Here is a 26006-nt window from a genome sequence, read left to right on the forward strand (position 1 = left end):
TGGGTGGTTTGGTGCCTGCCTTTGGCCCAGGGTGTGATCCTGGAGTCCCAGGATCGAGTCCCTCGTCAGGGTCCCGGTATGGAGCCTGCTTCTCCCTCTGCCATGTCTCTGCCTCTCTCTCTCTCTCTCTCTCTCTCTCTGTGTGTGTGTCTATCATGAATAAATAAATAAATATTAAAAAAAAATAAAGCTGGGAATAATTCTGGCTGAGTTCTTAAGGGGGAAAAAAAAACAACAAACAAAAACCAAACCAGATTAAAAGAAAAACTTACTTTTTTTTTCTTCCAGAGCGTCTGAGGGCAAGACTGTGGAAGTGCCTTACAAGGGGGATGTAGAAAACACTATTCTGGATATTCTTGGGGGACTGAGGTCTACCTGCACTTATGTGGGGGCCGCCAAACTCAAAGAGCTCAGCAGGAGGGCAACGTTCATCCGGGTGACCCAACAGCACAACACGGTGTTCAGCTAACCTTGAGGATGAGGTGACGTCCAGCTCGTGGAAGCTTCCACTCACACCTGCTTTCCCACCTCCCTCCTGTTACATCAGAGTTTCTGGCTGTTCTGAGTGGTGGACGACTGCCTCCTGCTCCCCTACCCGCACCCTGGAGGCTCTGGGGCTCCCCTCGTGCCTTCGGGGGGCCCAGAAGAGGGCCCTGACCCAGTCCGTGGTCAGAGCCCAGCTGCCTGGAACTCATAACCTCATTGTTAAAACTAACTCACCTCTTTCTTTCTCTCTCTTTTTTTTTTTTTTTAAAGAAAAATGGTTTCACTTTAATATAATGCAATTATCTTAAGACTTGGTGGAGTGCTGGAGTTTGCATTTGCAGGAAACAAGTTGTCAGGGGAGCTGGGGGTTTTCTACCTTTTTCCCACGCTGGGCTCTTAGCATTCAGGGCTGGGGTGTTGGAGGAGGAGAGGGCAGGGGAGGGTCGGGCTGGCCAGAGTAACTGGCGTCCCCTCCTCCGCTTTTGGTTGCTAGCGAAGAACAAAAGCGCCTGACTAGACACATGAACTTGGAGGGGCCTCACTGCAGATACTCACAAGGTGTGGCGACCCGTTTCCAGGACCTGAGTTACACATGCCTTTGGGGAGTAGACATCTGTCACTGTGAGGTCCAGGTTGCTCTGGGGACGCTGTCCCTGTCCTGATTTTTCATCGACTTTTGTTGTGCTTCAGCTCTTTCCTCCTTGGTCCCAACCTGTCGGGCTGGCTTCCCTCTTAAAGAGATGACACGTGATTTTGAAGTTCAGTAGGACTGAACCTATTCAATAGGATAACCTTTTATTGAGAGGTTGTCCATCAAAAAATTGGCGAGTGGCATCCTTACTGAAAGACAGTAAAAACCTTGACCAGCGGCTTTCTAAAAGCCTTTGGTTTAAAAATACGAGAACTATTCCCTTGTCCAGGCCATTACTACTTTGGAGGCAGGTGGTGCTGTATAAAATGGTCAGTTCACGGACTGGGAACAGGGGGGCGTTTTCTTGGAGAAAGGACCCCTGGCTGGGGAGGAAGCCTGCATCTGCCCACCGCAGCCCTCGTTTCCACAGTGAACTTGGATGCATTGATGAGGACTGGCCACTTCTGAAGCGATGCTTGAGCAACACGACTGGAAAGTAAATGCAGACCAGGATGTTTTACTTTATTTTCTTCTGCACGAGGCTTAGAGAAGCAGACCCAGGAGTAAAATTTTCCTTGAGAAAGCCAACGATTACCCTGGAGTAGAGAAGGGTCATGCGGTGCTACTGTATAAGGACAAATGAATTGCCTGAGGTCCATGGTGATGGCCACCATCCGGAGAATCCATCCAAACCATAAAAGCTCCAGGAAATTACAGGTCCCTTGTGAGTTTCTTAAGAATACATCTAAAGGCCCAGCAATTTGAAATCCGTTGTAATACTTTTCTCCCTCGATCCATTAAGAATAATTCCTGCACTTGCAGAAACATGCACTGGCCACGCTTTGGAGCTGAAGGTCTGGAGGGTGTTTAACGTAGAGCAAGACGTGGGGTTTTGTGGAGGCACCCCACCTTTCCTGTTGGCTTGTCTGAGGTGGGAGTCCCACAGCCCTCCCGGGGAAGATGTTTTCTACTCAAGTCCTTGTTTTAAGAGATTCCTTGTTGCAAAATAAGGGAGCTTGAAAAGAAAAGGAAAGGTCTTAAATGCATTCAAAAGGGACCAGGGGTAGTAAGGGACCTTTGCGGGCACACCCGTGCTTTAGCTCACCAGTGTCCCCCTCTCTCACCTCTGGGTCCTGTGCTATACACCCAGAGGGCTCTGGGGGGGGGCGGGGGGGACACCCATCGGCCCACTAGAGGCTGTGTGCTTTGCAGCCCTGTGCCCACTTTATCCATCTTGTGTAACGATTTTGCACACTGTCCGCTCTTCGTTTCCACGAGCAGGCCCTTTGCTCACCTAAGTTCTTAGGGAAGTGAACCACTTTGAAGCAGAGATTTTGCAAAAAAGCACCCTGAAGGCTCCATTATGCTTTGCCTTATAAGTTCGTCTCTGTCTCGAACAGCTCGTGGGCCCGGGAGCCTGTACCAGAGGGTCCTCAGACCTGGGCTCACGCGGGAGGCTTGAGGGCCTGCTGCACCCTCACGCCTTCCCGTGCAGGAGAAGTGGGGGTAGGGGGTGGGAGGTGATGCCCTTCACCTTGGGCTGCTCCTGCCGTGCTTCTACTGGTTTCAAGGCCTGCCTCTTGCAGAGTGTGGAACACAGCTTCCCCCCTCCCCCCTAATTTGAACAGTTGAGGGAAGTCTAGAGCCATTGGGGCCCAGACCTCTGAGAACGGTTAGCATCTGATACTAAATCAGCAGGGAAGGCGGTGACTCAGACTCGCCCACAGCATGGGGCTCCTCGGCCGGACTGCTCTGGAGGAGGAGGACCCTCGCGTGGCCACAAGGTTCTCCTGGTCCCCGATGGTGTCATGCACATTCTCTTGGCACTGACATGCACAGCGTGTCGGGACTGCAACTCTGAGCCCCAAGAGGAAAGTCCGGGTGCAGTACCCCCGGCGTCTAAGCAGGAAGGCAGCCAAGGGAAGGAGTTATCTACACCGCCCCCCCCACCCCGGTTCAATGACAATTCTGAATTTAGCACTGAGAATTCTCTTGCACCTCTGCAGAATCTTAAAGCTTGAAGGACTTTATAGCCACATGTGCCGATGGGGGCATAGGGGCTCCCCTGCATGGCTCCTGGGGGAACTGCTTTCTGGGACACCTGCTAAGAGTGGGCACAGTGCACCCCTGCGGTGCAGTGCTCTTTGAGACGAGGGGGCTCTGCTGTTCGCATGCATGCCGGGAGCCCCCTGGCTTGTGGAGTTTTTTGGTTTTTGTTTTTAAAAAGATTTATTTATTCATTCATGAGAGAGGCAGAGAAGAGGCACAGGCAGAGGGAGAAGCAGGCTCCATGCAGGAAGCCCAATGCGGGACTCGATCCGGGGACTGCAGGATCATGCCCCAAGCCGAAGGCAGATGCTCAACCGCTAAGCCACCCAGGCGTACACCCCACCCACTTTTTTTTTTTTTTAAGATTTTATTTATTTATTGCTTGTGGAGTTTTTATCAGGCATGAACTGAAGGAAATGCGAAGGAACTTTCCACATCAGACCACTAACCAGCGTTCAGCAACACTGTTCCAGAATGTGTCAATGATGCTACATGAGTCCCATGAAGCTGCCAAATGCTGTTTAGAAACAAATCTCTCTTGTCAACAGCATTGTTCAGATAGGAGAAATAAAACGTGAACTGAATAAGTCAAAACATGGGCTGTTGAAATGTGCCTTTTATCTCAGGCCTCGTCGCAGGCATGACCACGACATCTTGCTCCCCGGTCCCCCACCCCCACCCCTGCCACCGTCCTCAAAAAAGCATTCTAGGAAAAGCATTGCCTTGTGTCACTCCCCACCACAAACCAAGCCAGTGCTCACAGAGGGGCTGGGTACGGAATTACCATCTTTTCTTCGGTCTCATCTTTTCTCCAAGGACCTGACACAGGCAAGGACACACATTTGCAATTGGCACTGTTATTTTATTAGTACGAGTATACTGAAACAATAAACTTGTACTGGTATACAGACAATTTATTTAAAACAATTTTGTTCAAATTTTGAATCAAACATTGTTTTATTATAATAATGAAATAATTTCTACCTAGAAAACCTGCAAGCACCATCAAAGAAAGGGACCATAAAATTCAATAAACAGACTCGAGTGTATCCTACAAATAGACACACCACGATTAGAAAATAGAATATGAATTCTTCCATTTTTTTTAATATTTGTTTTAAAAAAGCTAGTGCAAGTACAATATTTTACACTGGAATTACAGAGAGTATGCACGCATATGGAAAAAAGTTCTCCTGTCACAATAAAAGCTCTTAACTATGTATGCACTTAAAATTTTCTTTTCAATAAGGTGCAAAACATTCCTTCGCTAGTTCTCCTCGGTACTGGCCATGTCGGTCTGCTAGTGCCCTCAAACTTCTGGTGTCTCTTTTCCCTTGGCCGGTGGGAGGCATACAATTGGAAGTTTGGTGGGTAATGATCTGATCGTAAAACATACAAGGGTATGCGTCTCAGAGATGGCCCCGGCCAGAAGCTAGGCCGTCTTCACCCAAGGCCACCCACGAATACTGGCAGGGCTCTACGGAAACCTCCCTTCCCTGGACCCTAAGTGGGTTTACAGGTGAAGACCAAGGAGGAAGAAACCACCCCAAAAGGCCAAAAGGGCAGTATTCACAGAACCGAAAGCACAGGTGTCAAGTTCCACTGACTAAGCAATTTACCCCACTCCTGGACCAGAATACTACCTTAAAGATTTGGAGGTTCGGGTTAAGAACCAGAGGAAACCTACGCACCCAACTTCTTGGTAACTGCTCTGTAAAGACCCAGCTGTAAGCCAGTGTCCATCAGCTCAGACTTGATATTCCGGAGGACAGTATGTGATCCCGGCAAGGATTACTGTAAACAGCGCTTCCAACACAGGCCTTCAGACTGGCCATGGAAAAGGAGACAGGCTCGTTGGCCATCCAGACAGCAAACGGACAAACAAACTAAAAGGGAAGAAAACTTGGGTGAAGTCTCCAATTATCTGCAGTGGAAGACTTGAGTCCTTTCAGATAAGAAAAGTTATGGAAAGTCTTAGAGACTGTTACCGTATAGATACTACCTATTGGCCAAATGCACTTAATTTTAATACAGCTGAACCATTTGTTTGCAAGTCATGAAGGACATGAAAAGCTGAAGCTACTGTCCCCTCCTGCCATCGTACAGGTGAATGTCAGCTACCAGAAGCATTGCATTTAACGCCAAGGGAGGGGCTGAGATTCTGAATTTAAGAATTGTACGTGGGTTTGTTCTACACCCCCACGGCTGTCCAGTTTCCGCCGGCTGCCTTGATTTTGGGATTTGGGGACAAAATAGGACTCTTCTGAGAAGTTGTTCCACATTTCTTTTGGCCTCAAGATTAAAGAAAAAAAAAACTAAAGCAAAACGAGGCATTGAAATTGAAATTCATGTTTTATCCCCCCATTGAAATGAGGTGTGGGGGGAAAGAAGGCTGACTTTTTTTTTTGTCCTCATAATGAGTTCTGCTTTACTGGTAGCTAGGATCCCTTGTTACAAACACTTCTTGTTCAGGATTATATTCTTTGGGTTTATTGGAACAGGAAGTGCTGACGATGTCAAACGTGATCTCTGAAGAAAAAAGGAATTGCAAGGGCTTGAGAGTTTAAACCAAGAAGGGAGCTCAGAGAAGTATTTTCAGCACAGGAATGAACAGTATTCTCAAATTTCAGAATACAGAGTTGCCCTCCCTCAGAAGAGGGCTCTATATAACAAAAACATAAAGGAAGCGTAGGTATAGTTTAAGAGCCTTTTACGTAGTAATTCTTCCAGGCCATAACCACACAAATCTGATTATTTTAGACATGACAAATTTCTATATACAAAAAAAAAAACCCAAAACATGTAACTTTCAAACTTTATGCTTTTTTTTTTTTACAAACAAGGTATTAAACTCATTGTTTCAACAGATCCATGTCTTTCGAACACTGAATGAATCATCTCGACATTCATTTTTCTTTTGTGCAATTTTTGAGAACATTACCTGTACTCCTCAAAGTGAGTGCTTCAAAATTTTTTCTTCTTCAGCTTCTCAAATTAGGTGTACGTTAAAAAAAAAAGAGAGAGAGAGAGAGAGAAAGAAAGAAAGTTCCCACAAGGTATAGTGCTACAAGAAAAGATCCTATCCCGTAAGGTAACATATTTGAAGCGAGGTCATCTATGTAAAAGAAATCTCAGCTCCGGAGTGGAGGTGTGCAAATTCTTTGGAGTTTCCCTATCAACAGAAACACAACACTGTCCGTGGAAAAAAGAGAAAACCAACCCAACACAATAGCATACGCACTTATGTGCTTTATAAAAAAGTATATTTTCTGTATATTTATTACTTGATGTGTTCCTAAATTCTCTATTTCAGAAATTCTGGGTTAAAAACACAAAGGTGGAAGCAAAGGCTTCCACTCCACTTTAAAAAATAAAAAAGCATAACTTCCTTTCCTTTTATACCCCCACCGAAGGCGCTGGATTGGGCCGCGGACACTGCCGGCCCGTCTTTCACCTGGAATCATCGTGGGTGACGAGGAAACAGAAGTGCAAAGCCTTCTGGGAGAGAACAGACCAGTTTGTTGAGCTGCTTGCGGTTCAGGAAACAGTAGCCATGACAACCATCACAGCTCACAAAGCCTGGCCTCCCGTCCCAAGAGCTCTGCTGCTTCTCCCACATCTGAAATAGCATGGCATTAGTGTCTTCAAAAGCATTTTGAGATTTTTTTTTCTTTTTTTCTCTATGAAAGAAATAGGTTTCCTTAGTAGTCACAGATGTTAAAGGGTATTCTCAATTGTTTCCTTAAAAAACAAACGAAAAAAATTCCAAAGCTACAACAACAAAAATAAATTTTGGCAACACATTTCAGTAAAGATCAAACTATGTGCAAAGAGTGAATTTTATGATTACTAGGAGCTACTGTTCATCTCGAACATGCAGCATTATATTGCAATGTATGCAGTATCTAAGGAGTAATCCACAAGATGCAGGAAATCCAAACATTCTTCAAAGTTGTACAACCCTACTCCAGAGCAGGCAAAGTGCTGCTTCTGGACACATCAGTGTACCACACACACGCCAGCCCCGTCCCTGAGTAAGAGGTGAGAAAGGTTTCGCAGAGTTCCTTGTAGGGGAGAAGAGGGATGCTGCCCCTTCCTGGTGGGGGGAAAAACCCGACACACGCACCTAACAGAAAACACGGAGGGTCACAATTCAGAGTTAGCAATGGGATCAACGGCCGCGGAAAAAAATCAGATCCTCCCATACCAAACTGGGTGAGTCGGGGAGAACAAAAAAAATTGACTGACATAGAAGATTATCCTGAAAGTCCAAACGAAAATGCAATTTGGATTTCCACTTTACAAGGTTTGAGGTAAGTGGCATCCATCTCCATATGTCCCACCCCCCTCCCCGATGTGGCCCAAAAAAACTTGAAGTAATTCTTAAGTTAAACATTCTAAGGAACAGTCATTTTATGTATTTAGAAATCCCTATAAAGAGAGGTTCTTGTTTGTTGGTTTCTTTTTTTTTTTTTTCTTTTCGCCCTGACTGATTTCCTGGTGATTGTGTTCCATTGTAAACGCAAAAGGCCTGCTGTTAGTAGTTTAGGAATGGAAAATGGGAAAGAAAGAAGAACTAAAGATGGTTGTCAGTAAATATTGCAAAGTGGACACAGTACAGAGGCACATGGCTGATCCTCGTAAGCTGCACGGCACCGAAGAATGTCTACGCCTGTCGTTGTTGTTTGCTACATGGGAGCGGTGGCAAAGGCTGCTCTGGGAGCCCTGGGCTCGCCAATGTCTGCCAACAAGACGAGGTTTCCCTGTCCTTTGGATGTTCTTCCTATTTGAAGAGAAAGCTGCCACAAAGGAGTGGTGACCACTGTTCTCAGGTGGCCCCTCTGTGGCCACTGGCCGCGTGCTCAGGGCGTGCACTCACACAGCGGGCCACACTTCCTGCCTGTGCTCAGAGGCACAGCTCAGACACAGACCCGAGGAGGAGCCCGGCCACTCTGGAAAACACCCTGGAGAATGAATGGGTCAACCTTGGCTCTCCTTGCTCCAGGGTCCACCTTAGAAAAGAATCCACCTACTACCTCTCCACATTCACTATTCCTCGTGGTGACAGGGGGACTGCAGCTGGTCCCCTAGCTCTCCTTCACTGGCTCTTTCTGCAACATGGTGACAGACACATGAGGCTCCCGAGATGCACCCCCCACCCCCCGCCCCAGCACTCAGCCCCGGGGTGGGGAGCATGGTGTGGGAGGATCTCCCCTTCCTGGTTCCTCCCGTCCAGCCCTTCTCTGGCCAGAACAGGGAAGATGGGCCCAACGGGGGAATGAGCTTTAACTATTAGAGCACATTGGTTGGACCTATTGGCACGGGAAGTATTGCACACGCTAAACAAGCAAGAGAATGAAATGGGACACTGTTTAGAAAGAACCAATTATTTTATAATTCCTATACCTGAAATAGAAGCACAAAAAATTATGGTGGTGTTCCTATTGCTCCAAACCATGTATGTTTTCCCACTTTAGTGTTGGGGTTGAGGATCCAGTTAGTTCAATACTGGAAGTTAAGCCGAAAGGTGGTGTGTGTGTGTGTTTCTGCGTCCACGTGAGTTTCCGTAAATAGTGGTACTAATGAGGACAAAGTCTATATGGCAGCCCCGTATTCCTCTTACCATCAAAGGTTACAAAACAAAAAGAAAAACAAAACCTAATAATTGCAAGTGCCCTGAGCAGAATATATGGAAGATTAAGCAAGTTCTCTGAGCAGAAACGTTTAAAAAAAAACAAAAAAAAAAAAAACCCAAAACAGCACTAAGTAAGCAGTATGACCGCAAGAATGGGCTCACCTAGCTCTCTGCTAGCATGCTGAGAGGGTAATGAAATCCACAGAAAGTCAAGGACCAGTTCTAGCTATTCTAAACCTATTCAAATGTTTTTGGTACACCCCAGAAAACGGTTTATAAATATCATTAGTTCTGGTGAGAGATAAATATAACGGAATACTCGATAGCCAAAATGTGGGTTGACATTAGAATTTTTTTTCAAATTTATGAAATGCAAGTACTACTTTCAGTGGTAAAAGAAAAATCCGATTATTTGTTCAGATAAGTTGCAGCCATTCCAAGTAAGAATATTTAAAAATTTCTCCCTATTTATAAAACTTTATTATTATTTTTTAAAACACACACTCAAAACCCACAAACAATATTTCAGGTCTCTGGGGATGAAAAGCTTAAACTGTGAAATACCCTTTCTGGGTTTGTACCAAACATTAAAATCTCGATTTCAGATGAAAAAAAAAAGTCATTCTGAAAATAACATTAATATCAACAATAATAAAGTAATTGTTTTTTTAAAAAAAAACTTGCTCACATATATAAATGTCTTTATGGAAAACTTTCTCAATGAGTCTGAAGAAAATTCTCAGAGTTGTCCTGCTAAGACGTTTTTTTTGTTTGTTTTTTTTTGTTTTTTTTGTTTTTTTTGTTTTTTTGTTTTTCTTTTTTTGTGACAGATGTGGTAGAAAGACCAAAATGAATTCTGCAAGGAACATAACCTTATAAAATGGCCTAGAGTTTAGGCAGGTTAGAAAGTAATTTTGCTACATTTATTTATGCTCGTTCAGTCCCCCAAACCTTTCCCACAATGTTATTGGATAAAAACTGCAGGAATATCACACAAATTATCAACTCAAGATGTGCAAATTGCAAGGTTCTTTAAAAGTTCATCTTAAAAAGAAAAACACTGGACAAAAATGAGTATTCTTTTTTCCATCCCTTTTCTCTCAGTTTCTCGGCCAGCTCTGCATGTGCCTTTAATTCTTTCTCAAACATCAAAGTGAAAAGTGCCTTCTGGGAGGCTGTACTTGGTGGTCATTCATTGTCACATACTAGTTCATAATTCACATTCATCCCTTTAAACCACATTGAAACTTCCAATATCTTGCTCGTGAGAAACTCTGCAGAGCTGAAATGTAGTTACAGTGTTGAAAAAAAAAAAAAAAGAAAGCAACTTAGTTTTTTTTTTTGTTTTTGTTTTTGTTTTGTTTTGTTTTTTTCTTCCCAAAGAGTTTAAAGGGAGATACAGTACTTGTTGAATGATAGACCAAGATGCTTGGTAATAAAGTGTGAACAGCATTTTAAGTGCTTAGAGATAGTAATATATATGCTTATCTTCAAAATCTAATTCCTCACGTCACACTGGAATCTGAAAAAAGTGGCACCCGAGTTGTCCATAGTCATGAACTATAAACAGTACTAGAGTTAAAAGACAAAATTTGCAAACCCAATGCGAAGAGCTTCGGCGGCTCTCAGAAGGGCAGTTTGCGTCTACCTCTTGGGAGCGAAGTCAACGTGATCCCCTGATTGGTTTTCCTAACACTGCACGGAATCCCGAGTGGGTGTCCACTCTCTGCTACTCCTGCCGCCGCCGCCCACCCCCCTCCCCCCTTGCCCACCCTGACACCCTGGAGACATCACTGCACTAAGTAAAGCAGAAACGAAATCCCACGTGTGGCAGTTGCTCTAAAAAAATATCAGTGCAGTCAGGCCCCATAGGGGGAAATATATATCTATAGGATTAAAAGTTGCTTTTATTGTAAAATATGTTGGAGGAAGGAAAAAAAAAAAGAAGGTTCTTTTACACGGGGAGCTTTCCACGGGCTGTCTGATGCCTCTCTAGCATGCCCTGCGGCGAGCGGGGTTCCTGATGTCGGCTTTGCACGGGAGGAGGACCTCACGAGGATGCTCCCCCTGGGGCCTCCAGTCCCGGGCGGAGGGCAAGAGGCAGGGGGGCAGGGGGAGGCCGAGGGAAGGACGGAGAGCCTCGGCGGCCGTGCACCTGTGCCCCCCTCCCCGCGTGCACGCGCCCACGCGGGAGCCCACGCGAGCCCCCCCCCCGCCCCCCTGCAGCTCCCCCGCCCTCCGAGCATCCTCGGGGCGAGCGGCGGGGGCTTCCTGGGCTGCGCGCCCGGCCCCCTCCACCTGCACCTGCCGCGCTCACGGCCGGGCCAGGCCCTCGTGGGAAAGCGCGTGCACCAGTCTCCTGCGCGACACCGGCTGTAACTCTAATGACAAGGTTATAACAGAAACCTAAGGAGGGTAACATGTAAATACTGTGTTATTTAGCCTACAGTACAGTAATCTGGATACAAATGAGAAGGGGGAGCCGAGTTTCCTTTCCCCGCGCTGCCTCTACTTGCCTACGTTAGACCGGCCTTCAATGCAAATCTTAACCTCCTGAGGAATTAGAGAAGGCTTAGGAAGAGTCAAAGGTGGCTCGTCTTCCGACTTCTCCAGTTTGCGGGTCTCCGGGGCCGACCACCTCCTCTTCCTCGTTGCTGCGGGCTTGCTGGGTTCTATTTTGGTGAGCAAGGGCGCTGCAGGCAATCCTATTTTTTCTGGAAACTTGAGTTCGCCATTCTCGGCCAGCATCTGGGCACTTCCCTGGTTGATGCCGTTCTCCTGCTCGGCGTACCTGTGTCTGCTGCCTGCCAGGCCGTCGCTCTTTGAGTGCTTCAGCAGGACGCTGGCGGGATCCACGGGCGGGCCCTTCTTAACAGAGCCGTTCCTCAGGTTCTTGAGGGTCAGCGAGATGCAGACGTCCCCAACGGAGAGCTTGGAGCACGGCAGGTCGAAGAGCTGGCTGGTTCTCTCTGGACAGCAAGATGACCAGCCCTGTCCAAACACAAAAAAAGGGTACTCTACCAAAACCTCCACGCTGACCTGTGGAAACAGAGACAGAGAGGAAGGAGGATGAGGAGGATGCTTTATTCTTGTTTTATGTCTTACACTGCCTGCCGCCTGGGCATAAGCAAAATGAGGAGGAAAAAAAAATAAGACTTCCTTCCACAAACCTCATCCACCAACACACACAAAGGAGGCTCTTAATTTTTGGTTGCACCAGTACTTAACCGTATATGGGTGTTGGGGGGAAGCCAGTAAAAGTCCACTTAGTGTTCAGAATATCATTTCACTAACTATGGGCTCTCTAGCCGGCCTCCTTTAAGACAAATGGATCCAGGGCCACCTGGGTGGCTCAGGGGTTGAGCATCAGCCTCTCTGGCTCAGGTCGTGATCCCTGGGGTCCTGGGATCAAGTCCTACAGCGGGCTCCCAGCAGGGAGCTTGCTTCTCCCTCTGTCTATATCTGTGCCTCTCTGTCTGTGTCTCTCATGAATAAATAAATAAAATTAAAAACAAATGGATCGGTCCCCAAGGACGCCAGAACAGGTACTTGGTGTTTAGTACTAAGCTAGGCTCTGCAGGGGACTCAAGCGAGAGCACAAGATAAAAGTCTTGCACTTTTATCAGCTCGCTGGACAAATGCTATTCTTGTATAATTAGGGATCAGAGTGAGACTGTATACAAGCTCCGGAAGGCAGCCCTTACCTGTTTATCGCTATATCCCTGGCCCCTAAAAGGGCACCTGGCATATGGTGGAAGCTTAATAAATATTTATTGGGTAAATGAGTGTGTACTCAAGAATCGAAAGGAGCAGACACAGTAAACAGAGAGGGCTTCCCTGTTTACCCGAGCTGAGGGCTGGGCAGCATTTGGAGAGGTTTGAGGGGTGGACAATGTTGGGGAGATGATAAAATTTAGGACACAGAGAGCTCAAGTAGTTGGCCCATCCAAGGTCAAGCACCAGGTACTCAAATCAGCCCGTGCATTTGTTTGAAGATAAATACCAAAAGTGGGGAAGCTCAATATCCTCTCAATAGGTTGCTCTCTTCTCTATCATCATGTGCAACCTGTGTATTGTGCTAAGGAAATAAACGGAAAAAGCCAGCCCTAGTCCTAGTCCCAAAGTAGCTCACAATCGGTGGCCAAAAGAGACACATGAACATAATTGCCAATCAACACGGTGAGTGGGGTTATAATACTTTAATACCAGTATCAGGTTGTTGGAGGGCAGAGGAAAGGCACAGACCAGTTTGAAGAAGAGGTGATTAAGGGAGTTTTCTTGGATGAGGATACACTGTGCTGAGTTTTCAAACATAACGGGGGTGGAGTACAGGTGCGGTTGCAATGGGAACCCACTCTTGGAAGCGGAGATAGGTGAGCATAGGCAAGGAGATAGTGTCCAGTGAAAGCCCTACCGTTGCCATTGAATTAGGTTGAAATGCACTTGAGGTTCTAACAGTTTAATTTTCATAGAAATTTATTTTCTTCAACTTTATGCTATATAAAAAAGAAAAAGAACAATGAAGTAATTTGAAAGAGTCAACTTTCAATAGCTTTTATAGAGGTAGTAGACTAGGTAATCTGGAACAATCTTCTTACTGAGGACAACTAAATACTCTGAACAAAACCCAACCAAACAAAAACTAAGGGTGAAATGTAAAAACTTATTTCTGATTGCATTAGACAGAAAAGAAGATAATGAAAAACCAACCACGTAAGGCTCAGGGAAGGGTGATAGCTGAGAGATTTAAACCTGGTGTTTGGGATTATTTTTCCCTGAAAGCATTTGCACATTGCGACCTTGAGCAGTTTCAAAACCAAGTAGACCTCTGGTAATCTCAAGAGGGCGTGGGGGAAGGTTGCGAGGTGGGGAGAGGAGGAGAGTAGGGAATGAAATTCAGGGCACCCTTTAGGTGTATTAAGGGAGGATGCTTTCTGGTGAGCTCTATTCTTTTGGGCTGTGACCCCAAAGTGCTAAGGGCTATACTCTAGGAGTAAGATGAACCAGAAGTACACAGGTCCTCTCAGGGTCTGAAGCTCAGACTTTAATCATCTAAGGCCCTAAAATTGGGTTAAGGTCTTTATTTCCACAGTTTTTCAAATAAAACACACTCAAAAAAGAGGAATGAGGTCCATGAACAGACCAGAGGACATGAAAACAAACAAACAGTGGAAACAATAGATAACAGAAACAGACCCACAGGGACTTCTGAGGTAGAGTCATCAGAAACAGACTTTAAAATGTCTGTAAATGTTTACAATATTTAAGGAGATTAAAGACAAGCATGAGGATTTTGGTAGAGAACTAGAATATATTTTCAAAAAATCCATGAAAATTCTAGAATAAAGAAACATACATTCACTAAAATCAGGAGAATGCAATGGGTTTTCCAACCGAATAAATGAGGCTGATGAGAGAACTTGGGAACTGGATTCCTTTTTTCTTTTTTAAGATTTTATTTATTTATTCATGAGAGACACACATACACACACACACACACACACACACACAGAGGCAGACACACAGGCAGAGGGAGAAGCAGGCTCCACGCAGGGAGCCTGAAGTGGGAATCGATCCTGGGTCTCCAGGATCACACCATGGGCTGAAGGCAGCGCTAAACCACTGAGCAACCCAGGCAGCCCAGGAACTGGATTCCTTAATTAGTGCTTTGGAAGAAACTATATAGAATGAGTCCCAGAGATAAAAATATAGCTAACACAGAGGAGAGGTGGGACACAGAAGACACAGAGAGAGAATCTAACAGACTCATAAGTTTAATCCTACCAGGAGAAGAGGGAGATCACAGGGCAGGAGGAACGTTTTTGAGGAGATAATAGCTCAGAATTTCCCAAAATTGGTATGAGACAATCATCTGCAGATTCAAGAAGGCCTAACCCCAGGCAGGAAAAAATAAAAAGAAATTCTCACCTCAGCAGGGCACAGTTTAACTATTGTACACCAACGATAGGAAAAGAAAATCCTCAAAGTCTCCAGCACAAAATATACATTACCTCAAAACAGGCAACGATTAAATTCATAGTTAACGTCTCAATGCAAAGAATGGAACTATTCTAGGTATCACGTTCCTTCTCACCTGTATCAAAACTCACACTAAACAATGAGTTCCTCTTTGTCTAAGTCTTTGTCTGTGAGCTAAACAAAACCAAAGCAATTGCAAAGATTATACGTGGGGAAGTTCTGAAGTCTGTCCATATTCAAGTGGAGATGAGAGAAGCCTAACCAAAAGAACTATAGACTCACGGGCAGCGACAACTGTGGACTGAGCAAAGGTTCTTTTTAGTGGGGCTATTTTGGAGATTGTGATTCTGACGTTGGAGGAGCTAAGGTGATTGGCAGTCAAAGGAATCCCAGGTGAAATTCCTTAAGTAAAAATTTACTGGTTTAAAAAATGGAAGTGTTTTGTCTAAGAAGGCAGTGGAATATCTTTAAAACACTAAAGAAAAAGAATTGCCAACCAAGAATTCTATATTGAGCAAAAGGAGCCTCCAGGAATGAAGGCAACATAAAGACATTTTTCAGACAAACAGTAATTAAGAGACTTCACCACCAGGGGATCTGCACTAAAGAAAAGACTACAGAGTATTCTTTATGTAGAGAAAAAAATCATTCCAGATGGAAGTTTGTAGATGCAGGGAGGAACAAATAATAATGAAAGTGATAGATGTGGGTAAATCAAAATAATGACTATATATAATAATATGAAAAATGTTTTGTTGAATTTTATACACAGGTACATATACACAAACATGTACATAATTAAAATATCCCCTTCCAAACCTAAAAGTGGCAAATGTCCATGTGATTTAAAAGGACTGTGGGATTTTATATGGACTGTGGTTTTCTATTTTACCGACTTTATCTTTTTTGATAACTATGATTGATCTAGTTGTACACACACTTCTTGAATGATATACTTTATTTGTTCCATAAAAGCCAGAAGTAGTTTTAGAGGAGACAACTGGAGTGAATATGCAAGTTTATTACCATAGTATGGGTGAGCATGAGTCCATATAAATGTGCATATTACCTGCGGGGAAAATTGTTCTGGGCTATTTTTTTTTAAAGATTTTATTTATTTATTTGAGAGAGCAAGAGAGAACAGAGGAGGTAGGGAGAGGGAGAAGCAGGCTCCTCACTGAGCAGAGAGCCCAAGGCAGGGCTGGATCCCGGGACCTTGACAACATGACCTGAGCCAAAGGCAGACGCCTAACCGACTCAGCCATTGGACTATTTTAATAATGTAAAGAGAGCTAACAATTTTTGAGTGTCTGTTACCTGTCAAACATTCAGGTACGAGCTTCACAAAAATTTATCTTGTTTATGCTCACATCGGACTAGTGAAAAAAGTACTATTGTACCAATTTTACAAATAAGGAACTATATAGTCTCAGAGAGATTAGATCATTTGCCTAACATCATAGCTATAAGCTGATGGAACAGTAATTTAATCCCAGTCTTTGGCTCTCCCAGACTCATTTTCTTTTCCTATGCTCCTATTTCTGCCCCTGTGAACAAAAATATTCCAATACCACTAAAAGAGATGAATTTAACATTCCCACTACCCCCAACAGTGATAAATGTTATTTGAAGTAAATAGCATGGGCTCATGGCTTTATTTCATGGTTCAGAAAGTTGTGGAATAGTGTCTGCCTTATATATCTATGCATACAATTCTAATCTCCTTACATAAGTGGGTGATGAGGCTGACATTTAATTACAGAACTATATCGTATGTATTTGCTTATACATATGTATTTGCATATACGTATGTAGAAACCTACCTACAAGGTACAGTATTGGATGGGGATGCCCACCGAGTTCCAACTGGACCAACCTGGAGCTGGTTTCATAAATCCTGCTCCAAACCTCTTAGAGCCATTAACATCATACACCGAGCAGAAGGAATAAATCCTACTTCAAGTGGGGATGGTGTAGCTGCAATTGAAAATCACTGAGACAAAGTTCTCAAGTGTAAATACCTCATAAGAATTTGCTCATCTACCTAACACTGGTCAGAGGTAACGTGATGTTCAAAATACTACTAACCTTATTTCTAAACACACTGCCCTCTTTTTTGGCTCTGCATTTTCCTAGATGCTCCCCTGTACTTGAGTAGAGTCTGTCTCCTTGCTGACAGACAGCCTGACACCTGCTTAATGGGTAGGGTCTTGGTGTAGGAGCCATAGTACACAAACTCCTCAGAGAAGCCAGCAGCATGTCATGTTCTGAATATAACATTTCCTGCCTACTTGTAGACAAATCTAACTGAACGTCCACATGTTGCCTAGTACCTGTAGACTCATCTGAAAGAAGAAAGGTCTTTGAAGCCTTGGTGTAATAGGTAACATTACCGATCCCGATTGCTCCAAAAGCTATGATACAGATGCATATGCTTCCCATTATATACATTACAACATTTGGGGGAATTCTGAAAGCCCTTTGTTACTCTTTCATCTCAAAACTCCCAAGACAAGTTTTAGAATTAAATGTTGTAACGTGGACTATAGCTTGAACAGCCTACCTAAAAAATGCATTAAAGGAAAGTGACGAGGAAGAGGAAAGAAGAATATTTGAGCTTTGGCGTATAAAGAGCTGATGATAATAGAATTTATTTTTAACCTGGACAGGTTGGGGAAGATCTCTACTACTTCAAAGGCTTGCTTTTGGTCCCTTCTTCCTCAATTCTGGCTTTGTCTCCTCCCAGGGAACCTCTGCTATCTTGGAAAAAGATGCCACACCACACATCCTCAGCTTGGTCTACGCAAATTAGGAGCAAAAGACTATTTGGATAATCTGATCGTTGTAAGCAGTGGACCAGATAGCTGAGGCTGAATGTTATTTTTGTCCTCGCTAATTACTTATCCTCACTAATATTTATCCTAATATTTTCTCCTCCCTAATTATGTAGACTGAATTAGCTAGATAATGCATTTTTAGGTCTGCATAGATGTGACCTAAAATAAGTTAAATACTTTTTTTTTTGTCTCTTTCGTTGGTGAAAGTCAAACCCTTGCTGCACATTTCTCAAATAAGCACACTCAAGTGTTCATAACAAATCTATTTTTATTTCATAATTAGGCTTGTCAGAAGGACATAAACATTATTAAAGGTTAACCTATCATTAACAGTTAATGAAGAAATCACACTAAGGGATTTTTTTTTTCTGTGAGGATATATATGGTTGGGGGAATCTGCTTGGGATTCCCTTGGTGAGGAGCATTATCTAGCTCAAAACATGCTGTCATCGCCAATGGGTACTGTTTTGGATGTGAAACAAAGAAGGTGGGGTTCTGTGACCTGACGCTACTCTAAACCAGGATGATGAGTCTGTGAATTGCCTGAATTCGAGACCCACGTGGGTCTTCCCTATGGTGCCAAGAGCTTCAAGATATTATTGATCAAGTATTCACGCTCCAGGGCTAGCAGTTTTAATAACATTCCATACATAATCCTGAGCACCTGCTATGTGTCAGGGACTAGAACAAAGTATCTCTGGATGAAGATCCAGTTCTTGCCTTCAGTGGGGGAAGAGAACATGCAAACAAAACAAGTAACTTCACAAGGGCGTAGATGGATAATGACAACCATGTTGTCTGATGACATCCACGTGGGTGCCTACTGGCAACCCAAACTTTATGTGTCCAAAATACCTCCTGATACGCCCTTGCCCACTGGCACCTGCTCTGTTCTCCATCTCCATGAATGGCATCTCCATCCTTCTAGGGGTTCAGGTCAAGGTGCTGGGAATCATCATTTACCCGGCTCTTTCTCACACTGCACACCTCCAAATTACAAGCAAATGCTGTTGGTTCCTTCTTCCAAATATATCTAGAATGAGACCATTTCTTCCTGCCTCCACCACCACTGCCCTGGCCAAGCCACCTTCTCACTGGGAGAAAAAGCCTCCATGAACAAGCCTGATATGGTCTGCATACCCCCATGCCACCACTCACTGCTCTGTACGGACACCGGTTTCCTCATTGAACCTTTAACTGCAAAAGACACGAGCCTCTGGGTCTGTGCATCTGCTGTTCCCTCCATCTGGGATCCGTCCTGCCCTGTGTACTGTTGCCTCCCATTCCCCTTTGCAGAGAGAGCTTTGCTGATGACCCTCCTGAAAGTAACGACCCACCGTCCCTAGCATCCCTATCCTTTCTAGGCTGCTTTATTTTTTCCTATAGCACTTATTATCTTTTGATGCATTGTTTTTAAAATTTGATTACAAAAAAAAATAAATAAATAAAATAAAATTTGATTACGTATTTGTTTGCTTCACCTCTTCCCCCAGACTTCCCCACGACGATATGCTCCATGAGGGCAGAGATATTGGCTGTTCTGCTCATTGTTCTAACATGAGTGTGGAATACTTCCTGGTGTGTAGTAGGTGATCAGTAAAAATCTGAAAGACTAGGTCTGTGGTTGTTCTCCATATGTAAAAACACTGCAGCGGCATGACTGGCCAACAGAGGTCAATGTTTAGACGCTGGAAGCCTCTGGCTGTCCTTGTTTCTTTCCACCAGCCAGGGCTAAATTGGACTCCCAGTCCTCCCCAGGGAGGGGAGCGGAGCCTTCCCTGGGACTGGCTCACTCCGCAACAGGCAGCTTTCCAGGCCGAGCTGTAGCTGCCTCAACTCATCGTGATTTCACTGAATCACACTTCAGGTACTTTCTTTCCACTCCCGAGTTCCCTGTTGCTCTTTCAGATGCGCTAATAATCATTAATTCATTCATTAAATCATTAATTCATTCATGCCGGGGTTCACATAGTCTCTGGTTAAACCCCAATGAAAATATCTTCAGGAGGGCAGTACCAGATAAAACCGAAGATGTTATATAACTTCTGGTGGCTCGACACGGCCCATTTTCTTTTTTTTTCAACCCATAAATACATTCCTCTCCAAACACTTTGAGCAGTCTGCAGGATGAAATGTGAGCATGAACAGCCTTTGTCCTATGTCAGCTTGAGGCCCCTCTGCCTTTCATGTCTGGATGCCTTGTAGCCAGCACCTCTCCTTTTTAGGGGTGGGTTACCTCCCATCCTCTTCCACCCTTTCCTGCCCTCCTCCTGCTGTGGCAGGCACACCCGTTAGCTCACCGCTGCTTCCATGAGAAATCTGCCCACCCCGCCCTCTCTCCAGCACCCTCTCCCTGCAATCAGCTCCTCTAAAACGATCACCTCCAATTTCTATTCTGGATGGAAGAACCAAGACAGAGAGGCAACATATCCTTGCTTCCGGGCTGATGATTATTTATTCAATGTCACCTTCCTGGTCTGGCTAATGACTGGCTTTTAAGATCTTTTTTAGCTCTCCTGTGTGTGAGTTTAATAAAATTCCTTTAACTACTTAGTCAACAACTACTGTATCTAAACACTGTATGCATATCCACATATTTATGCTGTTTGGGTGTATATTTCAATCTTAGATGGGTGCTATGTCTATACACACACATATGTACATATCACCAAAAACAAGATATAAAGAAAACAAAACGTCTGTTGTTTAAATATGTCTCCCCTTTCCTCCACAAGAATCCCTGTTTTCACAAATGTGAAGGGCATCTGTTTTACAAAACATTTTTGCTTGACACTATCCCAAACGTACAAGTTATGCCCTCAACAGGGATCAGCGAGATGGTCCAGAAGCTGGGCTTCCGTGAACATGGCTTGCTTTTGGTGAAATGGTGAAGTTGGGAATTGCCAACTTTGTCTGCAAGTACAATTCTTGATCCTGTTTTATCAGTAGAAAAGAGCCAATCTGCTCTCCCTGAAGGCCAGCGTGCCTGACTATGGTTCTCAACATCAAGAAAATCAGAAAACCCAGGAGAGGCTAAGTGAGAGAACCATTTACTTCAGTGTTGAAAAATCATTAATAAAAACAGTCACAACTCTTCAGCCGAGTGTAAGAATATCTGTGAGTGTTCTATTTAAAACATTTAATCATGTTAATGCTCAACCTGACTCAGTCTTTGGTGGAAGCGTTTCAGGGTTGTTCGGTAAACCCCACACCCTAGCTCAGAGACACTCCCAAACACAAATCCCGAATGACACATTGGGTTCTCCTCGTACACTTTAGGCTGGCTCCCAGAGCCTCTACTTCGGGGAGGCCTTGTTAGGATCAGACTCAACAGGTGGCTAGAGCAGCTCTCAGGCACACAGATTCTATCCCACTTGCACTCCTCTCCCAGGGTCTTAAAAGGTGAGCCTTAGGAAAACAACATAGTCCCCGCTAAAAAGAAATGAGCTATCAAAGCCAGTGAGAGACACAGAGGAAACTTAAATGCATATTGCCAAGTGAAAGAAGCCAATCTGAAAAGGCTACATACTGCGTGATTCCAACTATATGACATTCTGGAAAAGGCAGAAGTACAGCGATGTGACTAGATGAGTGGCTGGGTTGCCAGGGCTTCGGGGAGGGGTTGGAGATGGGCGGGATGCAGAGGTGAAACATAGATTTTTTTTTTCTTAGGGCAGTGAAACTACTCTGAATGATACAGAAACACTCAATACATGACATTAGGCATTTGTCAAACCCACAGAATGTACAGCGTGAACGTAAGCTACGGTTAATAACCGTGTATCAATACTGACTCATCAGTTGTAACAAATGCACTACACAGAAGCAAGATTTTAATCATAGGGGTAAACTACGTGTTTGGGAATCCCTGTATGTCCTGCTCAATTTTTTGGTAAACTTAAAACTAAACAATAAAGTCTATTAATTAAAAAACAGTTGTAAGCAACAGCGAGAGTCTGCTTCCATCATATATGCAAGATCACCTGGTTAGGGGCGCTTATGTCACACATAGGCTAAAGGAGAGCATCTTTCTTTCTTTCTTCTTCCTTCCTTCCTCCCCCACCTTCCTTCCTTCCTTCTTTTCTTTCTTCCTTCCTTTCTTCCTCCCTCTCTCCATTCCTCCCCTTTTCTTCCTTCCTTCCTTCCTTCCTTCCTTCCTTCCTTCCTTCCTTCCTTCCTTCCTTCCTTCCTTCCTTCTAAAGGTACACAGAGACACAAACAGAAATGTGGTTTGATACCATTTCTTTCCCTTGGAGTCCTTCTGGCATGAGCACTGGGAGGAAGATTATCATCAGCAACTAGACCAGAGGCCCAGTGCTGGGCTTTTGCACACAGGGAGGTCACTATTTTTTGATACGTTAGGATTCATTCCCACCAAGCCCCGCATGTAAAATGCTGGCAAGTTGGTTTGCCTTGGCTGCTAAGGGACTATACAGACTTCTGTGTTGCTTGCATGAGGGCTTTGGCTATTTTTAGGCACCAGCTAATCCATTAAAGCATAATGCTGCCACTGATGAGTCACAGAACATAGCAGTCAAATTAGAAATAGTGGAATGAAAGAAAAGCCATTGGTAGACGTGCAGTAAGCACATCATTATAACATGCTGTACTAGCACGCATGGGTGTGCGTGTGCGCACACACACACGTGCACACACACATGTGCACCCCAGGACAGCTGCACGAGGTAAATGGCACTGAATATTGAGCAGTCGCCTCGGGAGGATCTGGGAAGTGAGAGATAGCCCTAATAACATAAACAGCTCACCAGTCAGGAAAGACACAGTCCAAGGAAAGGGTCACCCCCCGAGCACTTTGCAAACAAAATGTACTACAATTCTACTGAGCAAGCTTTGTGTACTTTTCAGAAGAGCTGAGCCTGGGAGCATGGGACAGAGGGATGGGGAGGCTGTTCAGAGGCAGAACGTGTCTGCTGGATGGAAGTCGAAGGCTCCCCAGTGGGGTGGGGGAGATCCAGGGCTGAGGCTCACCCAGTGGGCACTTGGCAGAAGAAAGGTGCCTGGAACCTCCATTTCTGGGGCTCTGACCGACATGGACGTCTGGGCCACCAGCCCGTCCCCCCAGTCCAGCTCACGCTCAGAGAAACACAGCTTGCCTATATGCACACCGCCTTGCAGGAGGTCATTTAGCCCCCTCTGCAGAAATAGCCATGTGGGTGCTTCGGGGCCACTCATGCAAATAATGCCATAGGAATACAGGCAGGGTGAAAATGGCTTATTGCACTTGTTGGAGAACTTTATCCTTCTTTCTGGACTTTTCTCCACTGCCCCTCTGTTCACAAATTCTTTTTTAGAGCATGAAGCCTTTTGTTTATTTTTTCAGAATCTAACTTCTCTCTCTCTCTTTTAAATATTTATTCATTTTAGAGAGAGAGAGAGAGAGCACGCGCACCAACGGGAGGGGCGGAGAGAGAGAGAAGCTCAAGCAGATTCCACCTGAACAGGGAACAGATGCGGTGCTCGATTTCACAACTCCGAGATCATGACCTGAGCCGAAACCGAAAGGCGGCTGCTTTACCTACTGCGCCACCCAGGTACCCCTAGCCTTTCTCTTCTCAGGGCCAAAGCCACCTAGGTGGAAGTAGGGAGGGCCACTGACATTGTCAAGGGCCTACTGGGTGCTACCTATTGTGCTACTTCCTTTGAACACATTTTCTTTATTCCTTACAACAACCCTCATTCTTCTCACTACATAAGCAGACTGGGAGGCTGAGAGTGTCTGCACGATAAAGTATTTGTGCACTAATTTGTTCATAATGGGCCCAAGGTCTGGTGCTATGGAGAGGTGGAAGACAGATTCCAACCTAGGTGTCTTTAGCTCCAGGTTTGGCATTTTCTTAATCAGCTAACTAGCTTCCCACTCCAGCAGAGGATGCCACACCTCCTACGGAGCTGCACTGGGTCCCACTATTGCCTGGGGATCCCCTCTGGGACTTGCCACGGACTCACAGGTTCAATCTTGGAGAAGACTATCAAGCAGACTGTACTTGGAAGTGAGGCCGCAGGGAAGTGATTCTGTTGTCCATTAGGGCTTTCAGTCAGAATCAGCACCCATGAGGGAAGCAGGGAGGCTCGCCTATACCCAGGGTGGAAGGTGCTACCTGCCTTTCAGCAGAAGAGGAAGGAGACGCAGATTTGTTAGAAAGAGGTGTCGTGGGATGCCTGGGTGGCTCAGTGGTTGGCATCTGTCTGCCTTTGGCTCAGGGCATGATCCCGGGGTCCTGGGATCGAGTCCCACATGGGGCTCCCCGCAGGGAGCTGCTTCTTCCTCTGCCTATGGCTCTGCCTCTCTTTCTGTTTCTCATGAATAAACAAAATCTTGAAAGAAAGAAAGAAAGAAAGAAAGAAAGAAAAGAAAGACACTAAAGAAAAGAAAAGAAAGAATAGAACGAAGAAGATAAAGCAAAAGAAGAAAGAAGAAGAAAGAACAGAAGAACAAGAAAAGACAAGAAAGAAAGAAAGAAAAAAGAAAGAAAAGGAAGATAAGAAAGAACGACAATGAAAGCAAAGCCCCCAACAGAATCCGAGTCGAAGAAAGAAAGACCAAGCAGAAATAAAGAAGAAAGAAGAAGAACAGAAGAGAGAACAGAAGAAAAAGAAGAAACCGAAAGAAAGAAAGAGAAATACAAGAGGAAAGAAGAAGAAACTAAGAAACAGAATGAAGAAAGAAAGAAAAGAAAGAAAGAAAGAAAAGAAAGAAGAAAGAAAGATAAAGAAAGAAAAAAAGAAAGAAAGAAAGAAAGAAAGAAAGAAAGAAAGAAAGAAAGAAAAGAAAGAAAGGAAGGAAGAAAAAAAGAAAAGTGTCGTGCGTTGCATTTCATGGTAACAGATCACACCTGCAATTCTCCTTCGTGCTCCCCCAGCAGCGGGCTGGGGCACGGGGTGCAAAGACACTGCCTGTGAAGACAAATACTTCAGCGGGTGTAGCAGAGCCACAGGGACGGTGACAAATCTGTGACAGTGTTTTTTTTTTTTTTTTTATTCTCCCACACGGCCTCGTCTGGAGCTTCAGCTGGAGACAACACTGGAGGCGTCTTTCCACAATAATAATTAGGAGTTCAGCTCCTTAAAATAATCACCAAAAGGAAAAACCCTTCAGTTTTATTCGGGATGGCTTTAGTTCCCATGAGGTCTGTGTGCTGATTATGGGCGTGGGGTCAGTAAAGAGTCCCTTGAATGTCCCCCTTTGGTTTTTTTTTAAGATTTTATTTATTTATTCGTGAGAGAGAGAGAGAGAGAGAGGGAGGGAGAGGGAGAGGCAGAGGGAGAAGCAGGCTCCATGCAGGGAGCCCGATGTGGGACTCCATCCTGGGACTCCAGGATCATGCCCTGGGCTGAAGGCAGGCGCTAAACCGCTGAGCCACCCAGGGATCCCCGCTTTGGTTTTTGATAAGAGAATTGCTGGTAGCTTCTACGAGCTCCGCGCTGCGGGGCAGAAGAGCCCAGTATTACAAAAACAGAGGAGGCCTGAGATGTTACCCTGTGTAAGGAATCATTTACCCCTTTTAGGGAGGAGAAAAAACTGCAGCTCTGGGGTAAGGCAACTTGTCTTGCAGCCCTCCCCCACCAGGCCATGCCACGCCACGCCATGTCCGGAGGGGATGCTCACAGTAGGTTTTCTGAGGTCAAACACATCCCTGGGGATCCCCCTCCACGCAGGACACATGCCTGGAGTCATAAAGCCATCCATCTGTTGGGTGGAAAACCATCCCCTCTCCCACAACTTCCCCAATCAGTTCTGTGATTTTGCTAATTAAGTTAAACAATTTGCACCTCCCTAAATCTCCCCGCGGGTGCAGGTGATAGTGATTTCTAACTAGTGGAGAAGACACGGCTGATTCTCCAGGCCCGGGGAGAAAAACTTCTCAGCGCTGCACTGATGAGGGAGGAAAGCTCTCAGCCCTCGGAACGTAAATGAAATCCAGATATCAGTTCTCCGGCTCCCTTCCTTTCTCTCTGATTCTCTCCTGATCCCGATCCTGTCACTCGTGGCAAACACAGCTGGTGGAGTATTTTAGCTGTGATGATGTCAGCCTGTGTCTGATAGGCTTCTGGGTAAAGCGACAGACCATTGGCTGTGTCGGGGGCCTTGCACTTTTGTTTCTCCGGCTCAAAACCCAAGCCACCTTTTTAGCAGGCTACAGCCCTCCCCAGCATGCGGCACCACCACGTGGGGCCGCCCCGACAGACCTGCGAACGGGCCGTGACAAATACTCTTCCTTCTAATTTGCACCTTGGCTGTCAGCAGAGACTAGTGGTCTGGCTGCCCGAAGGAAATGAGACTTCGCAGGGAAGCCGATTACTCTATCATTCAAGCATCCAGGGTGCAAAGTATCGAGCAGGGAAAAGACACAGAGATGCCCGCTCTCCA

At 45.0% G+C, this 26006-nt stretch overlaps 2 protein-coding genes across 14 annotated transcripts in view; one reads left to right on the forward strand and one right to left on the reverse strand.

Moving 5' to 3' along the window:
* Positions 1-3760, forward strand: part of GMPR (guanosine monophosphate reductase) — a 50054-nt gene extending 46294 nt beyond the window's left edge. The window contains exon 9 of the mRNA XM_038584227.1: positions 289-3760. Within this exon, the coding sequence (XP_038440155.1) occupies positions 289-469 (181 nt within the window). The 3' untranslated portion in view covers positions 470-3760. The remainder of the gene's footprint in view (positions 1-288) is intronic.
* A 7457-nt stretch (positions 3761-11217) lies between these two features.
* Positions 11218-26006, reverse strand: part of ATXN1 (ataxin 1) — a 406723-nt gene continuing 391934 nt past the window's right edge. For 12 of the 13 annotated variants that reach the window (XM_038584222.1, XM_038584221.1, XM_038584214.1 and 9 more), the window contains one exon: positions 11218-11840. In XM_038584222.1, coding sequence (XP_038440150.1) covers positions 11310-11840 — 531 coding nt within the window. In that variant the 3' untranslated portion in view covers positions 11218-11309. The remainder of the gene's footprint in view (positions 11841-26006) is intronic. The other variant, XM_038584226.1, reaches the window with a different exon arrangement.

This window comes from Canis lupus, chromosome 35, assembly GCF_011100685.1.
Source record: "Canis lupus familiaris isolate Mischka breed German Shepherd chromosome 35, alternate assembly UU_Cfam_GSD_1.0, whole genome shotgun sequence".
Taxonomy (NCBI): Eukaryota; Metazoa; Chordata; class Mammalia; order Carnivora; family Canidae; genus Canis; species Canis lupus.